Genomic DNA, 23987 nt, shown 5'->3' on the forward strand with positions numbered 1-23987 from the left:
AAGGCAAGCACCCCAAATAAAGGAGTTTGCTCCTAAACTTAGCCTGGGATCAAGAAAGGCAGAAGCAAACAGAAGCACCCACTATGGGGGAACAAGGGATTCAAAGGGCAAGCAAATAAACCCTACCCTTGCTCAGTAGCCCCAGTGCTAAGGGAAAGGTGCATCTCCCACCTAAAGGGGACACCAAACTATTGATTCTCTATGCAGAAAAGCCATCTATTGCTGTAATTTTAAAACCAAGCTCTTTTCTCTTGCTGCAGCAAACTCAAGCAAGGTGCACCTCTGGAAGAGAAAAACTGGGGCATGAACTGGCAGAACTGGGGATCAAATCAGTGAATGAGGACTTCAGCCCTAGGTCCTATGGGTGAAGGATCACTTGGTATTTCTGCTTTCATGCTGGCTGCCAAGGTCTGAAGACCAGGAACAATTCTCTGATTGAGAGGGTTAGGTTGTCCCTCTGCTTTGACTTCTCTTTGACTATGACTGCACAAAAGTCTGATTTTATGTATATGAACGTACGTGCAAGGACCTTTTTGATCATTTTAGGTTCACCATACTTGCCTAGAGATTTTTCAGTAGAATGCAATTAGTATTAGTCTGTGCACAGCTGCTGAAGCTCCTGTTTATTTGGTGAGAACTCACACACATACATAGCAAAAAAGGTGCCACCATTGGTCATCTGTCGATGGCTGCAACATCAAGTAATTTGCGCATGTGAATAGGTCGTCCAAAATTAACTGCTGATGAGCAGAACTTTCATATGGCTTGGCATCACCTCAAACCCAGTGCTTTTCAATGAAGTCATTTCACATTTTCAGTGACCAGCCTCTAAGTTTTGGATACATGCATACATTAGCAGGAACATAGGATGCTACCTTATACCAAATCATACTGTTGGTCCATTTAGCTCAGTGTTGTCTACATGGACCAACAGTAGCTCTCAAGATTTCAGATGGGAGATGCCCTCCCCTACTTGGAGATGTTTGAGATTGAACCTGGGGCAGTCTACAGGCAAAGCAGAAGCTCCAGCACAGAGCTACCACCCTTACCCCATATAGGAGAACCAACCCTATGTGTGGCAAGCACACCTGCAAGTCAAGTCTATTTCTTCAGGACCAGCAAAGACACATGCCTGGAGAGATCATGCCTGGTAGTTGTAGCCCCTGTACACAATAAGAGCTATGCTAGATCAGGCCAATGGCATGTCCAGTCCAGCATCCTGGTCTCACAGTGGCCAACCAGATGCCTGCGGAAAACCTGCAAGCAGGACCTGAGTGCAAAAGCACCCTTCCCTCCTGTGATTAAAGAGGCCCAGTTCCCCTATCATTCACACCAGTAAAAGGTGACAACTGGCTTGGGCTTTCAGCTAGATAAATGGCCCTGGGTTCCTCTGGAGGAGATGCTTATGATGGAGCAATTGTTGGTTGGTGATGCATGGGACTGAACCTGGGACTTTCTGCACGCCAAGCAGATCCCACCCTTTTACTCTAAAAGCCTTCAAAACTTGTTAAGGGTCCATATCTCATGGGTCAAACCTCCTCCAACTTCTGAAGGCTCCAGGAAGGAGCTGGCTGAGACAACCAGGCAGTGAAGGAAGGAAACAAGTTCCCTCAGGAAAAGAGGTGTGAGAGGGAGGCAGGGAAAGGGTTATCCTTTCAGGGCTTGATTTTGGAGGTCAGGCAAGTGTGACAACGTCGAGATGAATCACCTTAGCTAATGAATTATGTCCCGGATTGCATGGAAGGAAGCGAGCCTGGAAAGCACTTAAAAAGGGATCAGGACAGGTTGGGTGAAATTCTTAATAGATTTAAATAGGTCATGTTTCGACAGATACCTGGGCTTTTCCGAGGCTGGGTCCCAGCTCCGGGCTCGTTCGTGTAATGAACCCCCCTTCGCCTCCCCCTTCCCTCTGTCTCCCTGGCTTACCTCCCCCGCACACTTTGATGAAGGCCCCACACAACAAGGGGGGGCAGAACCGGGGGTGGGCGTTCTCCGAGTCACCTTGCGTTTTCCTTGCTCCCTGTCTTTTTAATTAAAGTTGACTTACTGGAGGGGGAGGGCAAGGCAAGGTGCCCCCCGCCCGCCTCTCCAGAAGGATCCGGAGGCTTTTCGACAAGGGGTCGGTCTCCTCGCCTTCGACATCCAGCCAGCCACCCACCCCGCCGCGCTCCTTCCCTGCTTGCCTTCTCGAGGAATGTAGCCCGAGGACAACTCAGCGCTCGCCGGGCGTCTGCTGCCCCATCCCAACAGGAGCGACTCGCGTTTACCTGAAGATCCCTGGGGACTTGGATGGGGCGGGGAGAGCAGAGGAGGGTCGGGCTGCAGAAAGAAGGGGCGCCCTCAGGTTGGAGGGCTTTTCGGTGGGACTCGAAGGGAGACGGATTCGGAAAAGTGAAGAGGTGGGTGGGAACGAGACTGTGGAGATCCGTCAGTGTTCTAAGATCTGAAGCTAAGGCAGAAAAATTTTTTGGGAGGGGAGGCGCTCTCTGAGGTTCTATGGGTTCTTTGGGGTCTCTGGGAATACGTGCATATAATTGCAATTCAGTTGGGTTCTTGAGGGGGTCTCTCTGTCCTCCTCACACTATAAAGTTTCTGAAGCCCAGAGTACTACTGATTCCATGGGACCCTGTGGAACTGGAGGAGTGGTGGTGGATTCTGCTCCTTAAGACCCTGTGCATCTATGGAGCTGGGATAATGCCTGCCCCGTCGCGGATTCTCACATCCAACATGACCTCTCTACAAGCAGCCCCAGTTTGAAAGCCAGTTCTGGCCAAAGATCGCGTTCCCCACGGGATTCGTAAACACCTCTCCTTTTCGGACACCCCAGCTCCCCAGAACTGCCCCCGCAGCCCTCCGAGCCTCTCCAGTCTAGAAAACGGTTCGTGGGGCTGACTGCTGCCCCGACGGCACTCCTCTGGGGCTCTCTCCCTGCGCGAGTGCAGCGCGCAGAGCAAACAGCCCTCCCTTGGCCCACGTTCCATCTTCTCCTCGTTCTTCTCCTTCCCCTTTGGAGAGCCCCTTCCTTCCCGGGACTCGCCCTCGGGGCGCTGCGGCTCAGCTACTCACCACCACAGCCCGATGATGTTGGCCGGGCAGAGCAGGATGAAGAAAAGCCCCAGCTGGGTCCGGGACGGGGGCAGCATCCTGGGTGGGGGCAGGCAGCAACGCGGAGCTGGAAGGCGGCCGGCAGTTCCAGCGCCGGTCCCTTCTCCAGCGCGGCGCACCGTGCGCCCTCGGAGGCGCAGCGAGACCCGGAGCGAGAGCGCACAGGGCGAGCGGGCTCCGGCGAGCGGCTGCTCCTCAGCCCCGTCCCGGGCGGAGGAGGAGAGCCAGGCTGGGAGGGAGGGACAGACGGACGAGGCTGCTTCCCCCTGACAGGCAAAGCGGAGCGCGGGGAGGGGACGGCGAAAGACAGAGAGAGGGAGAGGGCGGAGGAGGAGGGGGCTGAGTGAGTGCCAAGCGGCGCATTCCGAGCGCACCGATTGCCATCTCCCTCCGGCAGCCCGGACAGAGGGACCGGGCCGGGGAGGCAGGGGGAGGCGGAAGGGAAGCGCTCCAAAGGAGCCGACCCTGAGAAAAGGCAGGGTTCGCTTACCCACCAGTCCTGCTAAGGCCATTTACTTAGCCTGGCACAAACTGCTCGCCGCCGTGCCCTCACCGAGATCCCAGATTCCGGTCAGGGTTTTAAAGCTGCCTCCTGGGGTTCTGCTAGCAAAGCGGCTGATTGTACCCCGTCGGGGCTCCTTCTGGGGTTGCTTTCGTCTGAATGCTAAAAATAAAACCCTAGGCCATTGTAGTGCCCGTGGGGGGGGGGGGCGAGGAAGCGCCCAGCTGCTCTCTCTAGTTAGGCCCCCAAAGGCTCCCCCTTCCTCTCATTTTGGAAGCAAGGGCTCGGTTTCTATTCTTCTTTGTCATATGCATTCTATAAACAACAACAACAACACTGTTTTACTTTATATTCCACTCATTCAGCTTAAGCTCTGGATTCAACCCAGGCATTTCACTCAAGTACTAGCATTAGCCTCTGAGCATGTGCAGAATGCCCATCACATAACCATCAACACACCCACCTACCCTTCAATAAATACATACACATGAGAGAGACAAAGAACTGTTCAGGGGCTAAAGCGAGCTTTGGAGATAGTCTTCACATCTCCACCCGTGAAAGCAGTATTTTCTTCTATGTAATATCAGGATTGTTTAACAACAGAGTTTGCTCCGCACAGAACCTAAAAGAAGTGGCACAATCCCTACTGACAGGTTTTGCAACCCACAAAAGCCTGCAATCAGTTTGACATATTCAGCATACTGGGATCCAGGTTTGACACAACCTTGCCCTGTCAGGCCTATTCTATCTTTCTTCCCCAGGCTGCCAAAGCTGCACTTCACCATCTCTGTATAGCATCTGTCATGGTCAGCCAGGCTGGCCTCTGTATCTTTAAACGCATGGAGATGTTGCTCTCAGCCTGGCAGTCTAACATTTCTAACAGGCTAGACCATATCTAGGCCTGATACCAGAAAGAAATGCCCAGACTGTGCAGGTGTCACAGAGCGAATTGGCAGTAAATCACACCATTCAAAGTTGGAGTTAACTCTTTATTAGCAAAAACACAATCTTCACAGACTTGGCTGAGTGTCAGGCCTAATGAGCACAGCAGCTCATACCCGGTAGGTCTTGCCCCATGAATCAGTTGCTGAGACTGAAAGTCCCCTCCTCTCTAGGGCTTTTCCCAAGCAATTGGAGACTGCACCTGCATGCAGCTGGTCACTGCTCCAACTGTTTCAGCCTTCTTCTGGTTTTGGGAGACGGGGTGTGTGTGAGAGAGAGGGGAAGTTTGTCGCAGCAGGAGGGAGCGATACCCATGGCTCTTCACTAGCCTGACTCATCTCTGCCCCTTGGTCTCCCTCCTCCCACTTCAGCTTCTGCCTCTGATTCTGGACTTCCCTCTGCCACAGGCTCTCCCAGTTCACTAAACCCTGTTACCCCTTCAGCTGCCGACACCTCTTCTTCCCAGTCTTCTCACTCTAACCACTCATTGTCATGCCACCACCAATCCCCAGGCTCTGAGCCTTTTCTCTTAGGTGGTTCCCCAGCTGGTTCCTTCCACCATTCCTCTACATCCACCCAGTCCATGACCACAGGTGTGCATGGACATCAGAAGTTGCCCACGTGCGTCAATGTGCCTGTCATGGCCTCTTATTGCACCTGTGAAAGGTCTCAGTAAATATCCATGCATGAGATACTTTTGCTCTCTCTGCTCAGTCCCTGTTTAAACTGGCTTGGCCTCTGCTACAAACACCACATGGCAGCCAATTTGTGTTATGCCACAACCCCGAGGAAGCATGTTGTGACTGGCCCCCATGACACTTTTTCAAAATTCCAGATGTATCCATTAGCCCAAAAAGCTTGGTGCCCCTGCTGTAGATCCTCCCAGAATCTCTTATGCTTTGTGTTATAAGGAAGTGCAGGTGAGCTAGTGTACCGCAGCTGTCAAGGGCACCAGCTATGAGCCAAATTACCTCCTGCCCCCATAGCTCTTCTAGGCCTCTTGCTCACTTGGTAGGCATGGGCCAGCTTTACCCTTTGATCTGTACTATGTGGGTGATAATACCTGCCCAGCCTGTCCACTGCTCTAAAGATTGTTGAACCATGTTGCATGAAGTGCTTTATTTATTCCTCTTGTTAAAAAACTTAATTTTCAAAAGAAACTCAAGACAGCTAGCAAAACCAACATCACAATCATGTTAAAATATCTAACAATCCCCATGCCAACCCCAATCGTAAGATGAAAATATTCACATCAAAAACCAAATCCACAAAAACAAATTCCAGTGTGCTTTGAGCACTTAGAACAATAATAAAAATACTTTTTCTTTCCCAAGAACAGTGTTAGGATTTGGAGTACTCTGATTCTGAAAGCATTTTTATTATTAAAAACATATCAAAAGACCTTCTGCAGCGCACAAGAGTACAGTATCCCGAGGAGGCATTGCTGCCTACAACATAAGTTCTTTACAAACAAAAAGCATAAAGAAAAGTAGATAAATTCCTGTTGCTGGGTGCATACTAAATAGGAAATTTACTCCTGCATGTAACTTTCCCCAAAGAATCATGGGGATTGTAGTTTGTACAGTGTGCTGGGAATTGTAGTTCTGTGAGGGGGTAAACTAGAGTTTCCAGGATTCTGTGGGGGAAGTTGTGAGCTTTAAATGTATGCAGCCACACAACTGTGAAGAGTAGACTGAAATCCTCTGCATACTTATCTCATAGTGTGAACACTGAGGGACTTACTTCTGAGTAAATGCATAGGATTGCATTGTGAGGCTGTAGTCCTATACTCTTACATGTGAACAAATCTTACTGAACAGTGGCACTTACCTCTCTGAGTAAACATGCAGAACTCAGACTGCCGGACTTTGCAGCAAGATCTGAAGATGATTGGAGATCACTGTTCACAAGCACTGCCTGCAACACAGATCATCACTGTGCCCATTTTACAGAGGGACATAAAAGGAGCCTCCAGACATTCATCTGCCTTGATGGAAGAGCTGGCAAACTGAACTCCTGTCTCCCAGGCTCAAGCCCCAGTTTGCAATGTACGGGTATTTGTCAATCAACTCATCTACATTTGTCTCCTTTGAAGTTTTCCCGCCTTGGCATAAAAAGCAAGGGAGAGGGAAACTATGCATGAGTCATATGAAATGAAACCCTTCTTGGTGACAAAATTTTATGATTGAAGGATGATTGCTTTGCTTTTGTTTTCCCTTTTCTTTTTAAAGAGCTCCAGCTCTTTCTATAAATAAACACTTTCAGAATTTCTTCCACGCTGGATATTATTTCCTCAGCAGCATTCCTCCTCCAGGTCCCCAAACCTGGCTTCATTAAAACAAAAACCAGATCAAATTGGGAGGCGGCAAGAAGACACACTTTGCCTGTCATTCTTTCCCTTCTTCTTTCTTCCCCTTTCCTTTTCGCGCCTTTCTTTAGCCACAGACGCCCTCATGGGCATCGGTGCCCCATTGCTACAAACGGGGACGGGGGGACGGGGGACCCCTCAAAACGAAACCCCAATGATAAACGATCCTGTGGACGGGGCGGAGCGAGCCTGGACTCATTGGTGTTAGTACAACGGGGGCAGGAAGGCTGGGGCTGTCCATGAGGGCAGGCCTCAGAAAGGGCGAGGAAGGAGAGCAGGCGCTTCGAGCCGCCTAGGCCCAACCCCGACGAGAACTCTTCCCCGCGCCCTCCTCCCGCGCTGCTGCCTGCGCCACGCCCCCCTCCCGTTTTAGCCAAGGGGCCAGCGGGGCAGGTGAAGCCCCTTTATCTGATTTCCTAACCGCCCAAAAATCCCTTTGATGCCCCTTGTCCCGGGGAGTTCAAAGCGGGAAGAAAGCGAAACTCTGTTTGACGCAGCAGCAGGTGCGTCCGACGGCAAATCTCCATTCATCATCGCGGCTGCGTTGGGGTGGGAGGACCGCGGGGCGGGGGCGGAGGCAGACAGGCCGGCTGGCGGGCCCGTGCAAGAGCCCTTTGCCTTGCAGCCCGGGACACATACACACACGCACACAGAGCGAGAGCGCTACAGACACCCACAGACACCCCCACCCCTCGGTGCGGAGTGTCCGGATCCCACCAGCATCGCGTCGAGAGCCACCACCCGCGGTCAGAAATGCCATTCGTTATCATTGTTTTTATTGTTGGGTTGGAAGGATTCGAGCGCGATTATTTTATGATGATGTGGTCGGAGGCATAGCTGGATAGTTCAATCAGTAGCATAGGAGCCAACTCCTAGGATCGAGGAGTCTTTGCCCTCCCCCAATAAAATATTTGAGGGGGCTGCCCCACCACAAGTTGATGGGTATTGCCATTCAAATAGTGTGCGTATATGATCCACTGTTCGGGGCGGGGCTTACTCCCCCTCCCCCCCACGATGTTTTATTTAAATTGGCAACCCGATCAATCTCTTAATCTCAGGGCCATGGGTTGAGCTCCAAGTTGGGCAAAAGATTCTTGCATTGTAGGGGGTTGGACTAGATGTCCCTTGGGGTCCCTTCCATCTCTACAATTCTAGGATTCTCGTCCCCCTCAACCCCCCTCAACACACACGTGTTCAATTTTTTGCACATAAGAGAGAACTCTCTGAGAGCTGGTGACTTGCCCAAGGCCATCCAAGAAGAGCTGGATGTGAGCCGGGGACTCAACAAGGCTTAGCCCAGGAAAACAAACTATTTTGGAATACCAGAACTTTCAACTCCAGATCGACTTGTCACCTCCCAGGGTATGGGGCGGGGCTTGTAGGGCGGAAGGCGTGGCCTAGGCGGTGCAGCGCCGCTCAGACATTTTAACAGGCTATGGACCCCGGCCAGATTGGTGTTTTATTGCGAGCGGTAGCAATGTGCCATAGTTGGTGGATTTATTCCTGTTCCACGATGCTTCCCCAATGCTGCCTCATTAATGCTGTCTGGAGAAGCTGTGTAGTGCAAGAGAAGCAGAACAATCCCCGGCCCCGACATTTGTGGTATAAAAAGTTGGGAAATTTCAGAAGAAGGTTAGTGGATACACACTGATGGGAAATGGTGGTGTGGCCACTCCAAGCCTTTTGAAGGTGCAAATATTATTGAAAGCGGGATCACGTATGACTTTCCTGGTAGCATCATGAGCTCAAACAATCAAACATTGCAATGAAAAAGATGGGGGGGGGCCTTCTGATTACACTGGGAGGGGCAGCTCCACCATTAGACAAACAGAGGTGGTTGCCTCAGCCAGGCTAGCCAGCTTTTTTTGAGTGTCATGAAAGAACCGCAGATTTGTTTGTCATTTTATGTATTGTTATTACTGAATTTTTAATTCCTCAGAAAAATGCTTCTGGGATTTTCTGAGGTACCAAAACAACTTGGCTGACCTGGGGTACTTTATGCACCTTGACATGGACAGGGGTGTTTGCTACAGCACCTGAGGCAGTAAAAGGTCTTGGGCTGTCCCTGTTCCGGACACCAAGAAAAAAGACCGACACAAAAGTGCAAAAAGGTAGACTGCCTCCCAAAATACATTTTCTTCTGCATGTGCTAGCATGAGGAACCTGTGATGATCCAGGTACTGCAGGACTTCATTCCCATCATCCCTAACCATTGGTCTGAGGGTGATGGAAGCTGAATCCAAAAACAGTACAAGCCAGACGTAATTTGATACAGAAACCTGGGTTTCTCAACCCGATTGTTTGTAACATAATAAGTCACAATTAATTCATGAGTGTCAACAGAATATCGGCAGAATATCATTCTCTCTACAAAGACACACACTCCTGAGATTAGGAAGCAGGGGTTCCAGGCAGGCTCCAGCACAGCACTTCTTGCTAGAAACAAACCACTGCCCTGCAGGTATTTCAACTCTGCCATCAGAATAAAGTTTTTTTTATTTCTGAAACAGCCTGGGGGGGGGGGGAATCCCGGCTTACTCAGTGAAGGAAATGGATGACAGCAAAATCCCCTTGATATTGGTGGGAATCAGGAATGGTTGCCTGTAAAGAAGCTATGAATAATCTTTGGTCCTCCTGATTTTATTGAACTGCTACTTCCATCATCTTTGACCACTGGCAATGCTAGCTGGGGCGGATAGGAGATTGAATCCAACATCTGGACTGGAGAGCCACAAGTTCCCCATCTCTGCTTTAAAGGGACAAAAAAAGGAGACTCACTGCAGCACATTGTGTCCATCAAGTCCAGCATCCTCTTTCCCACAATGGCATTTCAGGGAAGGCAGCACATTCCCCATTGCTTGTTCCTTACAACTGGTATTCAGTGATATACTGTCTCTGAATGTGGAGTTTCTATTAAGTTATCACGAGTAATGGCCACTGATAGACGGATTCTTCATGGATTTATCTAATCCGCTTTTAAAGCTGTGGGTTAAACCACAGAGCCTAGGGCTTGCCGATCAGAAGGTCGGCGGTTTGAATCCCCAGGTGAGCTCCAGTTGCTTGGTCCCTGCTCCTGCCAACCTAGCAGTTCGAAAGCACATCAAAGTGCAAGAAGATAAATAGGTACCGCTCTGGCGGGAAGGTAAACGGCGTTTCCGTGCGCTGCTCTGGTTCGCCAGAAGCGGCTTAGTCATGCTTGCCACATGACCCGGAAGCTGTATTCTGGCTCCCTCGGCCAATAAAACAAGATGAGCGCTGCAACCCCAGAGTCGTCCGTGACTGGACCTAATGGTCAGGGGTCCCTTTACCTTTACCTTTAAGCTCAAAGCCAGCATCTTTTATGGGGGCAAATTCTGTATGGGTTTTTTGGTCTACCATGTGGGTAGGCAACTTAAGGCCCGGGGGTCGGATGCGGCCCAATCGCCTTCTAAATCCGGCCCACGGACGGTCTGGGAATCAGCATGTTTTTACATGAGCAGAATGTGTGCTTTTATTTAAAATGCATCTCTGGGTTATTTGTGGGGCATAGGAATTCATTCATTCCCCCCCAAAAAAGTATAGTCCAGCTCCCCACAAGATCTGAGGGACAGTGGACCGGCCCCCTGCTGAAAAAGTTTGCTGACCCCTGGATGAATCTCTGCTGCCAGTCAATTTAATTGCGTAACTGCAAGCTCAAATATGATGAAAGGAAATCTGTTCCAGGGTCTTTGACTCTATTTATTTCTTGAAGTGGGACATAATTTTTCTCCAATACTGTGCCCATCAGAAAAGCAGCTGAGTTATCACTACAATGGTGATCCAGGCATTCATGTGATGGTGTAAATTATGGTGATGTACTCCAACTTTAACTCCCCCCCAATGCTCTACATCAGATGCCAATCAAACATATCCCTCCCTGCTGCCATAGAACCTTCTGTACCTGTCCACTCTCCCTTCTTTGTGATGGAGATGGCATTACGACATCAGAGACAAATGTTCCAGTATGTGAAGTGTTTTTGGTGCACGTGCTTGCCTAAGTCACAACATAGGATTAAAGCTGCACTAAAGTTCAGTCACCTTTCTTTCTCCTGTCCTTTCTCCCTAAAGTTAGGTATCAAGCATCGTTTTGATTCTACATGATCCCTCACGTATGTGCATTTACTAAAAGTATTAAGAGTATCTAAAGAAGAGGCCTTCTAAATCCATCTTTGCTAACAGGTGCTCATAATATGTAGACAATTCCTTTTTGAGAGAAGCGAACTCTCCCTTGTCCTGACCAAAGCAACTTTGAAATATTTACACGTCTCCTCTCTCACACTTTTATGAACTGAGCATATCCACTCCCTCCAGTATAGCTTATTACAATTTTAACCCTTTAGACAGCTCTCCAGTTGCTGTTTCCAGACAACCTTGACCTCTGACAACTTCTTTTAGAAATTAAGCAGGGATGATAAGCAACAACAAGGACTGAACTCTACTCCCATGTTTCACATCCGATTACAACTCCTGATAAGTCATTTGAATCCCGGGTGCTTTTCTTTTTATATATATAATTTTTATTAAATTTTCTGTTTTACAATTTAAAGTACTCATTGTTGCATCCTTGAGATAACAACGACTCCCTTCTTCTCTTTCCATGGTTCATTTTGCATATCATAAATCCCTGCATATTTTACAAAAACTATACCATTCCGTAGTCCATTATTACATCCATCAAAACTTAATTTACACTGTTGAATTTATCTTAATGCTGCCAGCGTTTTCAGCTGTACAGTTATTTCCCATATATTCAATAAACGTTTTCCAATCTTCTCTAAATGTATGTTCTCTTATTCTATATGTTAAGTTTGCAAGCTGCGCCTATTCTGTCAATTTGAGCTGCCTAATCCCGGTTGCTTTTCAGTGCAATCCACCGGATCAAAGTGGGCAACTTTTCTTTAAAAAGTCGATCCCGTTGTTCCTCATGCCTAGACTGGGGATAACCCCGTCGCCCCAATTTCTTTCTTAAATAATAGACAGCCGGGGAAGGCCTCCCTGCCTGGAACCTTCGCCTGGCTCCGCTTGCTGGAGCACAGCGACCCCTAGCAGCCAGCCTGCCAGCTTGCAAGAGCAGCCTGAGGGGCGGCGGTGGCGACGTAGTCCGGAGGGCTGTGCCACCTGCCGCCCCTCCGGCGCGCTCCCTCGTTGCAGCGCCGCCTCTCTCCCCGCGAGGCGCCGGTCTTCGCGGCTGCGCCTCGGCCCCCGCCTGGAGGCCGAGAAGCTCTTGGCTTCTTCGCCGAGGCTCCGCTGTTGACAGAGGACCGCCCTCCTCCCCGGCCGCTCCGCCGACCCAGGGAGGGGCGGGAAGGGCCGGCCCCGCTGCGGGGAACGCTCGCCTGTCTCCAAGTCAAACAGCCGCCCGCTCCGCGGCCGCATACTTTCCCATCGCCCAGGCCGGCGCTGATGGAAGGCCGGTGGGCCCGGCGTCCCGCCGTGAGGTCATCGAGGCATGTTTGTGACATCCCCGGCCGTCTCCATAGCAGCACGCTGTGATGTCATCAGCACGGGGTCGCGACCTCGCGGCGGGCGGAGGGGATGATCTGATTGGAATAACAAAAGGCCCGGCAGAGAAGGTGGCGGCGCGGGGAGGAAGCTCCGCGCGGAGGCCGCTGGTGGGCCCGCCGAGGTCGGCGGGGTTTGCCAGGAGTTGCCCACTCCAGCCGCACACGTCCAGCAGGGCGAGGGATTGGCTGGTTCGAGGCCTGGACTCCCATCGCCCTGCCTAACTCCCGAGTTTTTAGGGCATGTGTGTGCAGCGCTGGCTCGCCATTCTGCCTTTTCCCTGCAACCGAATAGCTAGGGATTAATTAAAAGTCAATTGGCAGTAAGAGGCTGTGTTCACACTTCAGCCCAGGTCTCTTTTTTAACTCCATCAATACTAGACTCGCCATATCGGCAGAATCGGTGAATCCCTCAAGTGTTGTAATTCCTATTTGCACCCTGTCCACAATGGCCAGCGTTGGCTGAATGTTATTGGATGGGGAAAGGCAGTAAGACAAACAACGAGGAGTCTGTGGCCCTCCAGATGTTGTAGGACTGCAGCTCCCATCAGTCCCAACCAGCATTTTCAGCAGGCAGGAATGCAGGGAGTTCTAGTCCAGCACCATCTGTGAACCCACAGGTTCCTTATCCCTGCTGTAAGAGAATTTCTTCAGTTTTTCCTCTTCCAAGAGGTCTTTTTGACCCTCCAGTTGTTGTTGGATTACAAATCCCATCATACATACACATTGGTCATGCTAGCTTGAGCTGATGGGAACTGGAGTTCAGGAACATCTGCAGAGCCATGGGTTCTCCATCTTTGCTTTTTCTACTGGGAAAGCAAGGTTGCAAAACAGTAGCACACACATATACCTCCTCCTCCAAAGCCCTTCTGCAGGGTGATGCCAGTAGAGCCCTGGAAGGTTTACAGGTGAGGCAATTTTTTGCACAGATCCTCTGCTGCTGTGGGCCTATTTTATATAGGGGGAACTTCCAGATGTTGCTGGGCTCAAAGTTCCATTGGCCCCAGCGAGCAGAGATGATGGGAGCTGTAGCTCAGCACAGATTCCCCATCACCAAATCAGAATACATCAAGAAAGGCAAGGAGCCTTGTATATGTGCTGAGTATGGTCACAACCATAATTCTCTGCCTTGATTTTGAAAGGCACAAGACGACCAACATCTTTGCACTCTGGTTGGAAGATAAGATGGAATGAAGGACAGGGTTATTCAACCTTTGGATCTCCAGATGTTGGACTGCAGCTGCCATCATCCCCAACCAGCTTAGTCGGTGATCAGGGATCTGGAGATGATCAGATGGAGACCCAAGGCTGAAGAAGGCTGGTGTAGGCTATACTGCACTAGATGGGACAATGGTCAGACTTAGTACTGTATAAGGCAGCTTTGTATGTTCCTAACTACAGCATTGAGGTTGAAGGAGCAATTACACTTCCATTCCATACCCAATTGCCACCCACCTTGAGTGACAGGAGCTAGTAAGTCACTGCAAGCTGTCAGTTGATCTCATGAAAGGAGGGCAAAATAACTGCTTCAGATAGCAGAATTTTGCCATCATAAAAGGGCAACAAATAACCAATTCACTTGTTTTGTGTCTTAATTACAACTGGGAGCACCATTTGGATCCCCCCCCCCTTGTACATCAAAAGATATTGGGTTGGCCCTGATGCTCAGAATAGATTCACGCTCAAGTCTTAGCATGAATGAAAGTGTAGCCTACACAGTGTTATAACTGGCACAAATTCCTCCATTTATCTTTTTCTCCCTAATAATGGACTTGTACTCTCATCGTTACTTAAAGCACCATTCCTGTGGCGAAGGAGCAATTTCTTCTTGCGTCTTTGTGCCCCATGGGACTAAGATCAGAATGAGCCAGCAGGCATTAATAATACCAATAATACGAAGAGTACAGTGCATTTTGGAGTGTTCAAAGCACTCCGCATACATAATCTTATTATAATCCTTAAAGGAAACCTGTAAAATTGGGCAGCATTATTATCCCCATTTTGCAGATTAAGCAAGGCTGAGGCTTAAGAGAGAGCCGTTTGCCTGTGGCTACTAAATGAGTTCCCGGCAGAGACAAGATTTTATTCAAGGGGCCTCCTGATTCATGACTCCTAGCCATTATGATAGTGCCACAGTTTTAGCAGCTGGTAAAAGCTGAATGACACACAGATACTGTGACATGTTGTAAAGGGCTGTTGCGTAATATCTAGATGAGTAAAATGGGGCATTTCTGTGATGGTGGAATATTTGCGATGGTGGAATATTTGCACTGCAAGGCAAGATAATACCATATTTTCTCAAATCTAATGCTCACCTTTTTTGGCCAAATTACGAAAATTAAGGTGCACATTAGATTCAATGGCACATTTACATTCGCCAAGAAATACTTTCTTTGGTTTCAAGGTTCTGAAAATGTGAGGTGCGTGTTAGATTTGATGGTGCATTAAAAAGGTACCCCTGCCCGTACGGGCCAGTCTTGACAGACTCTAGGGTTGTGCGCCCATCTCACTCAAAGAGGCCGAGGGCCAGCGCTGTCCGAAGACACTTCCGGGTCACGTGGCCAGCGTGACATTACTGCTCTGGCGAGCCAGAGCCGCACACGGAAACGCCGTTTACCTTCCCGCTAGTAAGCGGTCCCTATTTATCTACTTGCACCCGAGAGTGCTTTCGAACTGCTAGGTTGACAGGCGCTGGGACCGAACAGCGGGAGCGCACCCCGCCGCGGGGATTCAAACCGCTGACCTTTCGATCGGCAAGCCCTAGGCACTGAGGCTTTAACCCACAGCGCCACCCTCGTCCCTGATGGTGCATTAGACTTGAGTAAATACGGTATATCCTGCTGGATCATCATTCACATTGCCCTGCATAGATCTGTCATTGCTGAGATTCTGGAGTTCAGCATATGTTATTTTCCTATGATTATTGCTATTTAAAAAAAACAACAACTTATATACTGCTATTCATTATGTCAAAAACAGTTATCAGATGTTACTTGATTACTGCAAGGAAGGGGAATCTTAGTAACAGGGGCCAAATGTGCCTCGCCCAGGCATCCATGTCTGGCCCTTGGAACCCCCCAGGCCACACCCCTTTCTCCAAGCCACACCCATTACCAGCACTGCTTTGCACCCTTCTTGAGTGTTGTTACCTGGCTGGAATGTGGCCTTGAACTCTCATGATGCATCTGGCTTGTCTAGATGGGGGAGAGGAAGGCGGTGTGAGTGTGCATAGAAACTAGTACTCTACTGTGTAAAGGTAACTTTCGTATTTGTTGCTCTGTCCACTAATATGTGGCTCCTGGAAGACCACCCAGAAGGGTATGTGGCCCTTGGGCTGAGAGAAGGTCCCTCTTTGCAAGATTACAGAGAAACTAAGCCCAAACTGGCATGGGGGAAGGAGTTGCTCCCCTTGGTCTCAATTCCTAACCTGTTTTAAAGGGCAGGGTCATTGAGCATCGATGGGCCGCTCTGAACCTGCTTAAAATAGCCACCTGTCCTTTGGGCCCATAGCATTTCCACACTGGAGGCATCCATTCAAACCAGCTCCCTGCTCTGCTTCAAGGGGCAGTCTGACCCAGACTCAGACGGAGGCACAGTTCTCAAGTCCAGGGTGAAATGGCGCAACCTTTCAGGACTGTCAGGCTCCCCACAATCTCCCTTTTCAGTGGTTGCTGGTGTGCTGACTGCAGCGCTGTGGGCTGTGCAGTCTCTGGACGCAGCCACCTCCGGGCCTCTGCAGCTGGGAGCTTATCGAAGCAGGAGGCCCTTTCATGTCCTGCCGGCCCAGACAGGCAGATGAGCTGCCAGCAGGAGAGGGGGGCTGGCTGGCTGCTGAGCCAAAGCCTGTCCACAGATGACTGTAGGCTCCTGGCTGTGTGTACTTGAGGGGCTCTTGCATCAGACAAGAGGCCTGTAGCATAGGCTAGGGTTGCCACATTTCAAAAAGGAAAAGCCAAGACATTCCGAAAGTTGTTGAGCTTTTCTTAGAGCTCCTTTTTTACATGATTTTTTGATTGACTTGTCTAAGATCCAGGACAGAGTGCCAGACGTATGGCAACCCTAGCATACACACCTTCCTTACGACAACCGCAGCTCCTCATGCTTGATGGGGGGCTTGTGGGTTAGAGGAATCTTGCATAAGGCTCTCAACCAACTGAAAACTTACATGTTTAATCTGGGTTCTAACCAGTTCACTGATAGGATTTAAATTCCTTTACGGATTACAAAATGGTTACTACCCACTGTTGGAGGCAGTATGCCTCTGAATGCCATTTGCTGGGAACCACAGATGTGCTCAGGGGCTTCATCTGCCCCTCAGCCAAATCTCAAAAGCTGCCTGCATGGATCAAGTCAGACCTGGCAAAAGTGATCTTTTCCTTCTCCAGCAACTCAAGTGGTGGGTAGGGGGAAGAAAAAAAAGAGGTGCCAAAGTGAAGGAAATAAAGTGGCAGACCGAGAGCGAAGGAGAGGCTGTGTACACACCAGACATTTAAAGCACATGGCCTCCCCCCAAGAATTCTGGGAGCTGTTACTTACCCCTGACAGAGCTATACTTCCTACCACCTTTCAGAGACTATAGTTCTCACGATTCTTTGGGAAGACTAATGTGTTTTCAATGTATAGTGTGCATGCAGCCAGAGAAAAGGAGATGGTAGAGAGAGGCGGGTAGAAAAGCTTACCTATCCTTACCGTAAGGAGAGAGCAACCAATCACAGCTTAGGTCCTACCAAAGCATAGGGCACAGACCCAACCAGGATTATTGAAAGGGTGGCATGAGGTTTCTGAGTCCTTAAATCTGGGCAGCCCACTTGCCAGCCTCAGGCAAGATGGAATGTGGCAACTGTTGTGTGTGTGCAGGAGTTGATTAAGTGAATGAAGCAGAAAAGAGAGGCAGAGTGTAGGAACCAGCAGAGATGGGGGAAAATATAAGTTAAGGCAATGGAGGAAGCAACCAAGTATACTCAGTGAAAGCAGGGCACCAGTGGTGGTGGTTACAGAAAATCTAATAAGTTCCAAAGGAAGCATGATCTCACAATGTTTGAGAAAACTCTGTCATAGGGAAGATCTATAGCTGAGGAGTGCATTACTCAGATAACAGGGTTAATTTCTTAAATAATCAGAAAGGCCCACACTGCTGGATTAACCGTGGATGAGCATTTCTGTAGGCATATCATGAAAATGATGGTGTGCACAACAGGCTTGGGGAATAGTCTCACAAAACTACACACAAATCGCACCAGTCTTTGAGCTGGACATGTTTTCCCCAAGTTTTGCTTGCATACATTTCCAGACATAGGTTAGGCTCATGAGAATACATTTCTGCATTTCACACGGGAATGTTTTGAGGTTCTGAGGATCTCCAGGTCTTCTCCTACGGTCTTCCTTCCTCAAACAACTTGAAGCGTTGGCAAAGCCTACAGTCAAGTGGCAGCAGTGTGGTCCAATGGGCAGAGCACAGCAACAGGTCAGGAGATGCAGCCGAGTCCCTGTTGCTCTCTCTCTCTCTCTCTCTCTCCACCCTTCAGGTCAACAGAGGGTAGCCCCAGCCACCTTCTCCCTCAGCCTCAGTGGGATGCTTTGTGGGAGCCCTGCAATTCCTTCAGGCATCAGCAAGGCTTTGCAAACCAACCGCCCCAGCTTCCTTGTCCCTGATTGTGTTTTACAGTTATGAGCCTCGCCTGCGTAGGAGGCATCTAGCAAGGGAAGGCGGCCAACTCCGACTGGAGACGGAGATAAAAATCAGGTTTGCTTAGGGCTGAAGGCAAGCAGCCATATGCAACAGGGGCAGGGACGCTGCTGCCTCCTTGGCTCTGCAAATTCACTCCCCACCCCCACCCAAGAGGGTTTTTAAAAGAATGAGCTAGAAAGTCTGTAGGATGCACGGTGTGTGTGCTTTCTTACAGCTGGGGAGGCCCCCCTTTGCAACTCTCCACCGGATAGGACAGATCTTGACTGGGATTTGGCTGCAGAGCACGGGGTCAAGGGCCAGGCCCACTTGGTCTGTGATTATTAGGCGCACTGTCCTGAGGCTTCTTGGAAAACGCTTCTCTTTGATACTGTCTTGTAGGCACTTCAAGCCCTAATCAGTCCAGCCCACTTGAAAGGGAGACACGCAGCTCTTTGGGGACTGGGCCTTGTCACTGCCAGGATCTTCCTGATGAGAAGGACTGGGCTGCACTCTCACTGATATTGACCTCGGCCTGTATGTCTTGCAAACTGCGGGTGTGCTCTGCAAGGTTTTAACCCTTTCCTTCTTTTGAACCTCAGCATCAACGAGGAATGAGACAAAAACAAGCAGCAGCAACCCACACAGCAGCAACCACCAAAGCATAGCTGATGATGGAATTCAAAGCACCAGTTTGTCATCATGCCCACCCAAGCAACATGGAGACAGAGGGAAGCTTGAGGACAGTCATCTGAGATATTTATGGCAGGAAATCACCAGTATGTGCTGCTGCTGAACAGCCACAAGTGCAATGAATAGCAGCTCCCATAGTCCTGGGGTGTTAGTTCATTTGCTCTCTCTCTCTGAAAGGCAGCACTCTGTTTCACAAAGAGAACCTGATAGGAAACCAGGAATTGACAATTAAGCAATGAGGTGTGTGTGTGTGTGTGTGTGTGTGTGTGTGTGTGTGTGTTGTGTGCAACAGTATAAAATGTGTGGTTCTCCACCTCCCTCTGGTGGCTGTTCATAACATAAGAACCCTGCTGGATCACTTCCCACTTGTGGTTCTCAGAGGCAGCTGATATTCAGAGGCATACTGCTTCCAGATGCTGGCCTCTGATACTTAAGAGAAATTGTTGCTAGCCCTACTCTGGGGCCCTTCAGCTGGTGGATTAGGGTCCACCACTGGACAGCTTCTTGAATGCAGCAGCACTACCACCCCACATATATGTAAAATTTAAAAAAGGAAAAGTCGATCCTGAAATGCATGTTTGGGATGAAGGTGAGTCTCTGGAAACCAGGGTTCTCTTATTTATTTATTTATAAAAAATATTTTTATATCACTATACAGAGGCATACCTCGGCTCCCTTGCACCTTTGCCTTTGGCAAGGAGCTGTATTGTTGCCTCTGAAGCAGGAGAGAACATGGGCCAGAAATTTAAAAAGCTTGTTTTTGTTGCCTTTTGCGCTTTGTCTGTGACTTCCTCTGTGGCCATTGGGGTTGGGTCTGTTCTGTTCTGCCTCACCTTCTCCTCTATGAGTCCATCCGTCTGCCTGCCTGCCTGCCTCCACTCACCGCTTTCCATTCTGCCTCCCTCCTTCCATTCCTCCTTCCTTCCTTCTCAACTTGAGTGGCATTGACCAGGAGCATGGCAAGCAAACTGTACCTTCTGTTTCTCCCAGCAGCAACCACTAGAGGGATACAGAGAATTACACATTTTGAACAGGTAGGTAGCTGTGTTGGCTACATATACAAAAAAATTGTATCTGAAGAAGTGTGCATGCACACGAAAGCTCATACCAATAACAAACTTAGTTGGTCTCTAAGGTGCTACTGGAAGGAATTTTTTTATTTAGTTTTGACTACAGCAGACCAGCATGACTACCTACCTGTAACCAGAACTATGGAAGGCACCACATTGAGCCGCATAAAATGGAAGTCCATCAACCTCACCAAGAAAAAAAAGCAGTGTATCTGAAGAAGTGTGCATGCACACGAAAGCTCATACCAATAACATTTTGAACATTGAGGCACTTTATAGTGTCTGGTATTGTTTTCAGTTATCAGAGTCTCTTTTATGTTTCACTGCAGATGGTGACAGCAGTGACAGCAGTCACGAAATTAAAAGACGCCTGCTTCTTGGGAGAAAAGCGGTGACAAACCTAAACAGCATCTTAAAAAGCAGAGACATCACATTGCTGACAAAGGTCCGTATAGTTAAAGCTATGGTTTTCCCAGTAGTGATGTATGGAACTGAGAGGCGGACCATAAAGAAGGCTGATCGCCGAAGAATTGATGCTTTTAAATTATGGTGCTGGAGGAGACTCTTGAGAGTCCCATGGACTGCAAGAAGATCAAGCCTATCCATTCTTAAGGAAATCAGCCCTGAGTGCTCACTGGAAGGACAGATCGTGAAGCTGAGGCTCCAATACTTTGGCCACCTCATGAGAAGAGAAGACTCCCTGGAAAAGACCCTGATGTTGGGAAAGATGGAGGGCACAAGGAGAAGGGGACGACAGAGGACGAGATGGTTGGACAGTGTTCTTGAAGCTACCAACATGAGTTTGACCAAACTGCGGGAGGCAGTGGAAGACAGGAGTGCCTGGCGTGCTCTGGTCCATGGGGTCACAAAGAGTCAGACATGACTAAATGACTAAACAACAACATTATTTTATGTTAGAGGCTATAATTGGTTTTGAAAGCCAAGTCAAGTAAAAATAAACAAAGTAGTAGAAGAATAAACACAAACACTTTCCCACCAAAGCCCTAGAAATATAGGTTGCAAGGACAGGTCTACCACAAAGCAAGCAATATTAAGCAGGTTTTCCCAGGTGACAGATTCGTTTTCCTGCCTCCAACCTCCATTTAGTTTCTAAACTAGATAAATCAGTTCCATTCAAAAGGGTGTGGGTGTCTTCTTCATTTTTTCATTTCTCATGCAAAAAATTATAGGACCAGTACTAAGAGTTTACATTTTTTGCCATAACTACACTAGTACTGTATTGCATTGTCTGAAGCAGGAGAGCGAAAATCACAATTTTTGTATGAATGATGCATTGTTGCTGCCCTCTTGTGGATGCACCACTTCAGTTGAAACATTAGGTTTTCTGCCCTAAAATTGAAATACAATATGAAGTGAGCTGCCTCTCCCATGGAAATTCCTCCCCATCTCAAAATGGAAAAATGAGATCTTGGTACCTGCATAATCTGCACTCACAGAATAGTCCCTCAAAGGCATTTACCCTAAAGGTGCATGCTTAAAAGTGGTTGACTCTGAATTGGCACTGAATGTGTTGCTTTCTCTCTGTGCAAGTGACATGAACATTGTAATTTAGAAAATGAGACCTTTCTGGATAAAGAACTAAAGGAATTGATTCAACTGCCATGCCAAGTTTGAAGACAGGCATGTATCTACAGCAATTAATCTGCTGTGATGATGCCACTCCTGTCAATAGAGCCATCACCATGTTTGACAACAAGGGGCACCAGCCAATCGCTAAGCAAAGGGCTGTGATCCATAAAATACTGTACATGGAATGTTATATAGAGGACCAGCATAAAAGACAAAACCACAAAACAGTAGGATGGCTGACCTCAGCATGGAGATGTACAAACAGGCAACACTGTGCTTTGCCTGTTGTGCAGTTGTTGGAGGTGTAGCACCTTTGAATGAAGGAAAGAAACTTGGCAGACTTTCCCATTGATTGACAGACTTGCACATCTTTAGCAACCTTTATTAACTGTCTCCCACACATAAATAGGTCTGCAGTGCCTGGACTTGTTTCAGGCTCAACTTCATCAGTAAATTCAGTAAAGTGAAATAAACAAACAAACAAACATGAAATAAACTTACGAGTAATCCAAGGTGTGGTCCCTGCTTCTCCGCTTGGCTCATTTACATCAGGCCTGGGAAAGCACCAACTAACCAGCTACAAAGGTTATTTCTGCTAGAGATCATCAGGGTGGGGCCTTGTTCAGAGGTGGTTGCTGGACTCAACATATGTTTTTTGTACTGCTGCTTGAATGATGTTCTTCTGCTTCTTTTGTTGTGTCCTATTATGGATTATTAGGAGATGGCTTAATCTTAGTGTATATGCATATGAGCTATGTTGATCAGTCTGTTATTTGTACATCAGTCTTCTTACAACGTGTAACTTGTAGTGAACTGCCATGAAATAATATGTTTTATTTCGTAAACTTTTCTGATCATGTGAGCAGAATGCTGCTTTCCATGGGGAAATGGTATACAAATAAGCTATGATGAAATCAGAAGAAGGAAGAAAATGCACGTACACCCCAACTCCTTGATTCTATGCTCAGCCTGCATGTTTGCAAATAAAAGCAAGTCTTACAATAGGCCTCCTTCCAAAGAGAACGAAAAACTATCCTGGCTGCACCCCTGCACCTACTTGGAGAAGTGGGATGAGCGTGTTTAGAGTCCTTTTTGGCAGGGGTAGCTAACCTGCAGCTCACCAGATATTTTTGGACTCCCAGTATGGCCAGTGGTCAGGGATGATGATATAGCTACAGCCCAGCAAAAGCTGGAGGGCCACAGGTCTAGGTACCCAGTAGAGACTGCTCCATTAAGTTGAACAGAGCGCTTGCAATAAAAGAAAGTGTTGCTTTAGTTTGGTTTAGATCTATCTTCTCGGGTTACATACACACATCATTCAGGCACATTATTTCTGGGCAAGTACCTGGTACATCTCTAGCAAAAGATTCCCCTCCTCTCTAGGAGTTGTGTTGATAAGTGGGGAACAGGTTCACTTACAAGGGTTCCCAACAGTCACATTTGTTAACATATTTAACAGACGCATGAATGGGAGTGGAGGTGGGAGGATGACAATCTGCAGTGAGAGATGTGATGTTGGAGATACTCCACCTGTTGTATTTCTGCCCGTTGTGCATACGTTTAAATTACAGGCGCCCTCCTGGAACAAAGGTGGAAACTTTGATTATTATAGGCTGGGCAAGTTGCTCAAGTTCAAGGGACACCTCAGAACAAAGGTTGGCCCTCTAAGGATGTCCTTGAGTCAAAATATCTGATAAGGGAACTTAATAATTCCCGTGGCTAATTATTAAGTCTGCAGAGTAGCAGGAGTGCTAGGGATACTTCAGAACAGGAGCTGGCTCTGGTGGAATGGAGCTAACATATCCGCAGCTGTACCTACTTCAAGGATCCCACAAAATCTGCTTTCATTGTCGGGTCGCAACTCTAAACGAGGAAGAAATTTCTCAAAGAATACTACCCTTGGTTCAACTGCAACTGAGATCCTGGAAATAATGGAACGCAGCCAATAGTAATTTCTGAAACAAGCACAGAAATATTCATTAATTACTGGAACATTATCATTATCACTGCAGCTTACTGGGAGAGGTGAGGCAGTGCTGAAGTTGGCATGGTGCAAACACACTAGCAGAGCTAATTCGGTGCTCCCAGCAGTGTGTTTGCACCACAAACCCTCCACTCCTTTCCCTCCCAATAAGCTGCAGCAATGCTGGTGACAGGAGGTCAGGGAAGTGCCACCACCCTGTCGCCTGCTAACCAAAATTTTAGGCTTGTGCCTAAAGTGCTCTGGCACAATAAATCCACTTTTAAAAACCCACAACTTTTTGCAATCAGGGCAGTGACAGGCAAGTGCACTAAAAAGTGTGGGATAAACTTGAATAACGTGAAGACATATAAGCACTGCACAAACCAGTCAGGATGAATGCTCTTCCCTGCAAGCGATTCAGAAAGTTTCTGGCAGAAACGCTCAATAAAGGCCGAACACAGCATATTCTATTTATGTTTGTTTTGAAACCATTGCTCCGCCCCAAGTTTTTAGCTGTGAGCCGCCTTGAGTCCCCGTCAGGAAAAAAGGCGGGATATAAATAAATTTAAT

At 48.3% G+C, this 23987-nt stretch overlaps 1 protein-coding gene and 1 long non-coding RNA gene across 5 annotated transcripts in view; both read right to left on the bottom strand.

The window, feature by feature from the left end:
* The window catches only part of WNT6 (Wnt family member 6), a gene marked incomplete at its 5' end in the record, with an annotated part of 51272 nt that extends 44078 nt beyond the window's left edge, over positions 1-7194 (bottom strand). For 2 of the 4 annotated variants that reach the window (XM_083441703.1, XM_083441704.1), the window contains one exon: positions 6380-7194. In XM_083441703.1, coding sequence (XP_083297829.1) covers positions 6380-6395 — 16 coding nt within the window. Of the gene's footprint in view, positions 1-3066; positions 3618-6379 lie in introns of those variants that run through there. The other 2 variants (XM_083441702.1, XM_083441705.1) reach the window with 2 other exon arrangements.
* An 11649-nt stretch (positions 7195-18843) lies between these two features.
* On the bottom strand, positions 18844-19767 carry LOC310684197. The gene is made up of 2 exons (XR_014514712.1): positions 19461-19767; positions 18844-18997 (listed from the first exon to the last, which is right to left on the bottom strand). It is a non-coding gene; the product is annotated as an uncharacterized lncRNA (long non-coding RNA).
* Positions 19768-23987: the final 4220 nt, after the last annotated feature.

Source organism: Podarcis tiliguerta (assembly GCF_965153285.1).
Source record: "Podarcis tiliguerta genome assembly, chromosome: 1".
In the NCBI taxonomy this organism is placed as follows: domain Eukaryota; kingdom Metazoa; phylum Chordata; class Lepidosauria; order Squamata; family Lacertidae; genus Podarcis; species Podarcis tiliguerta.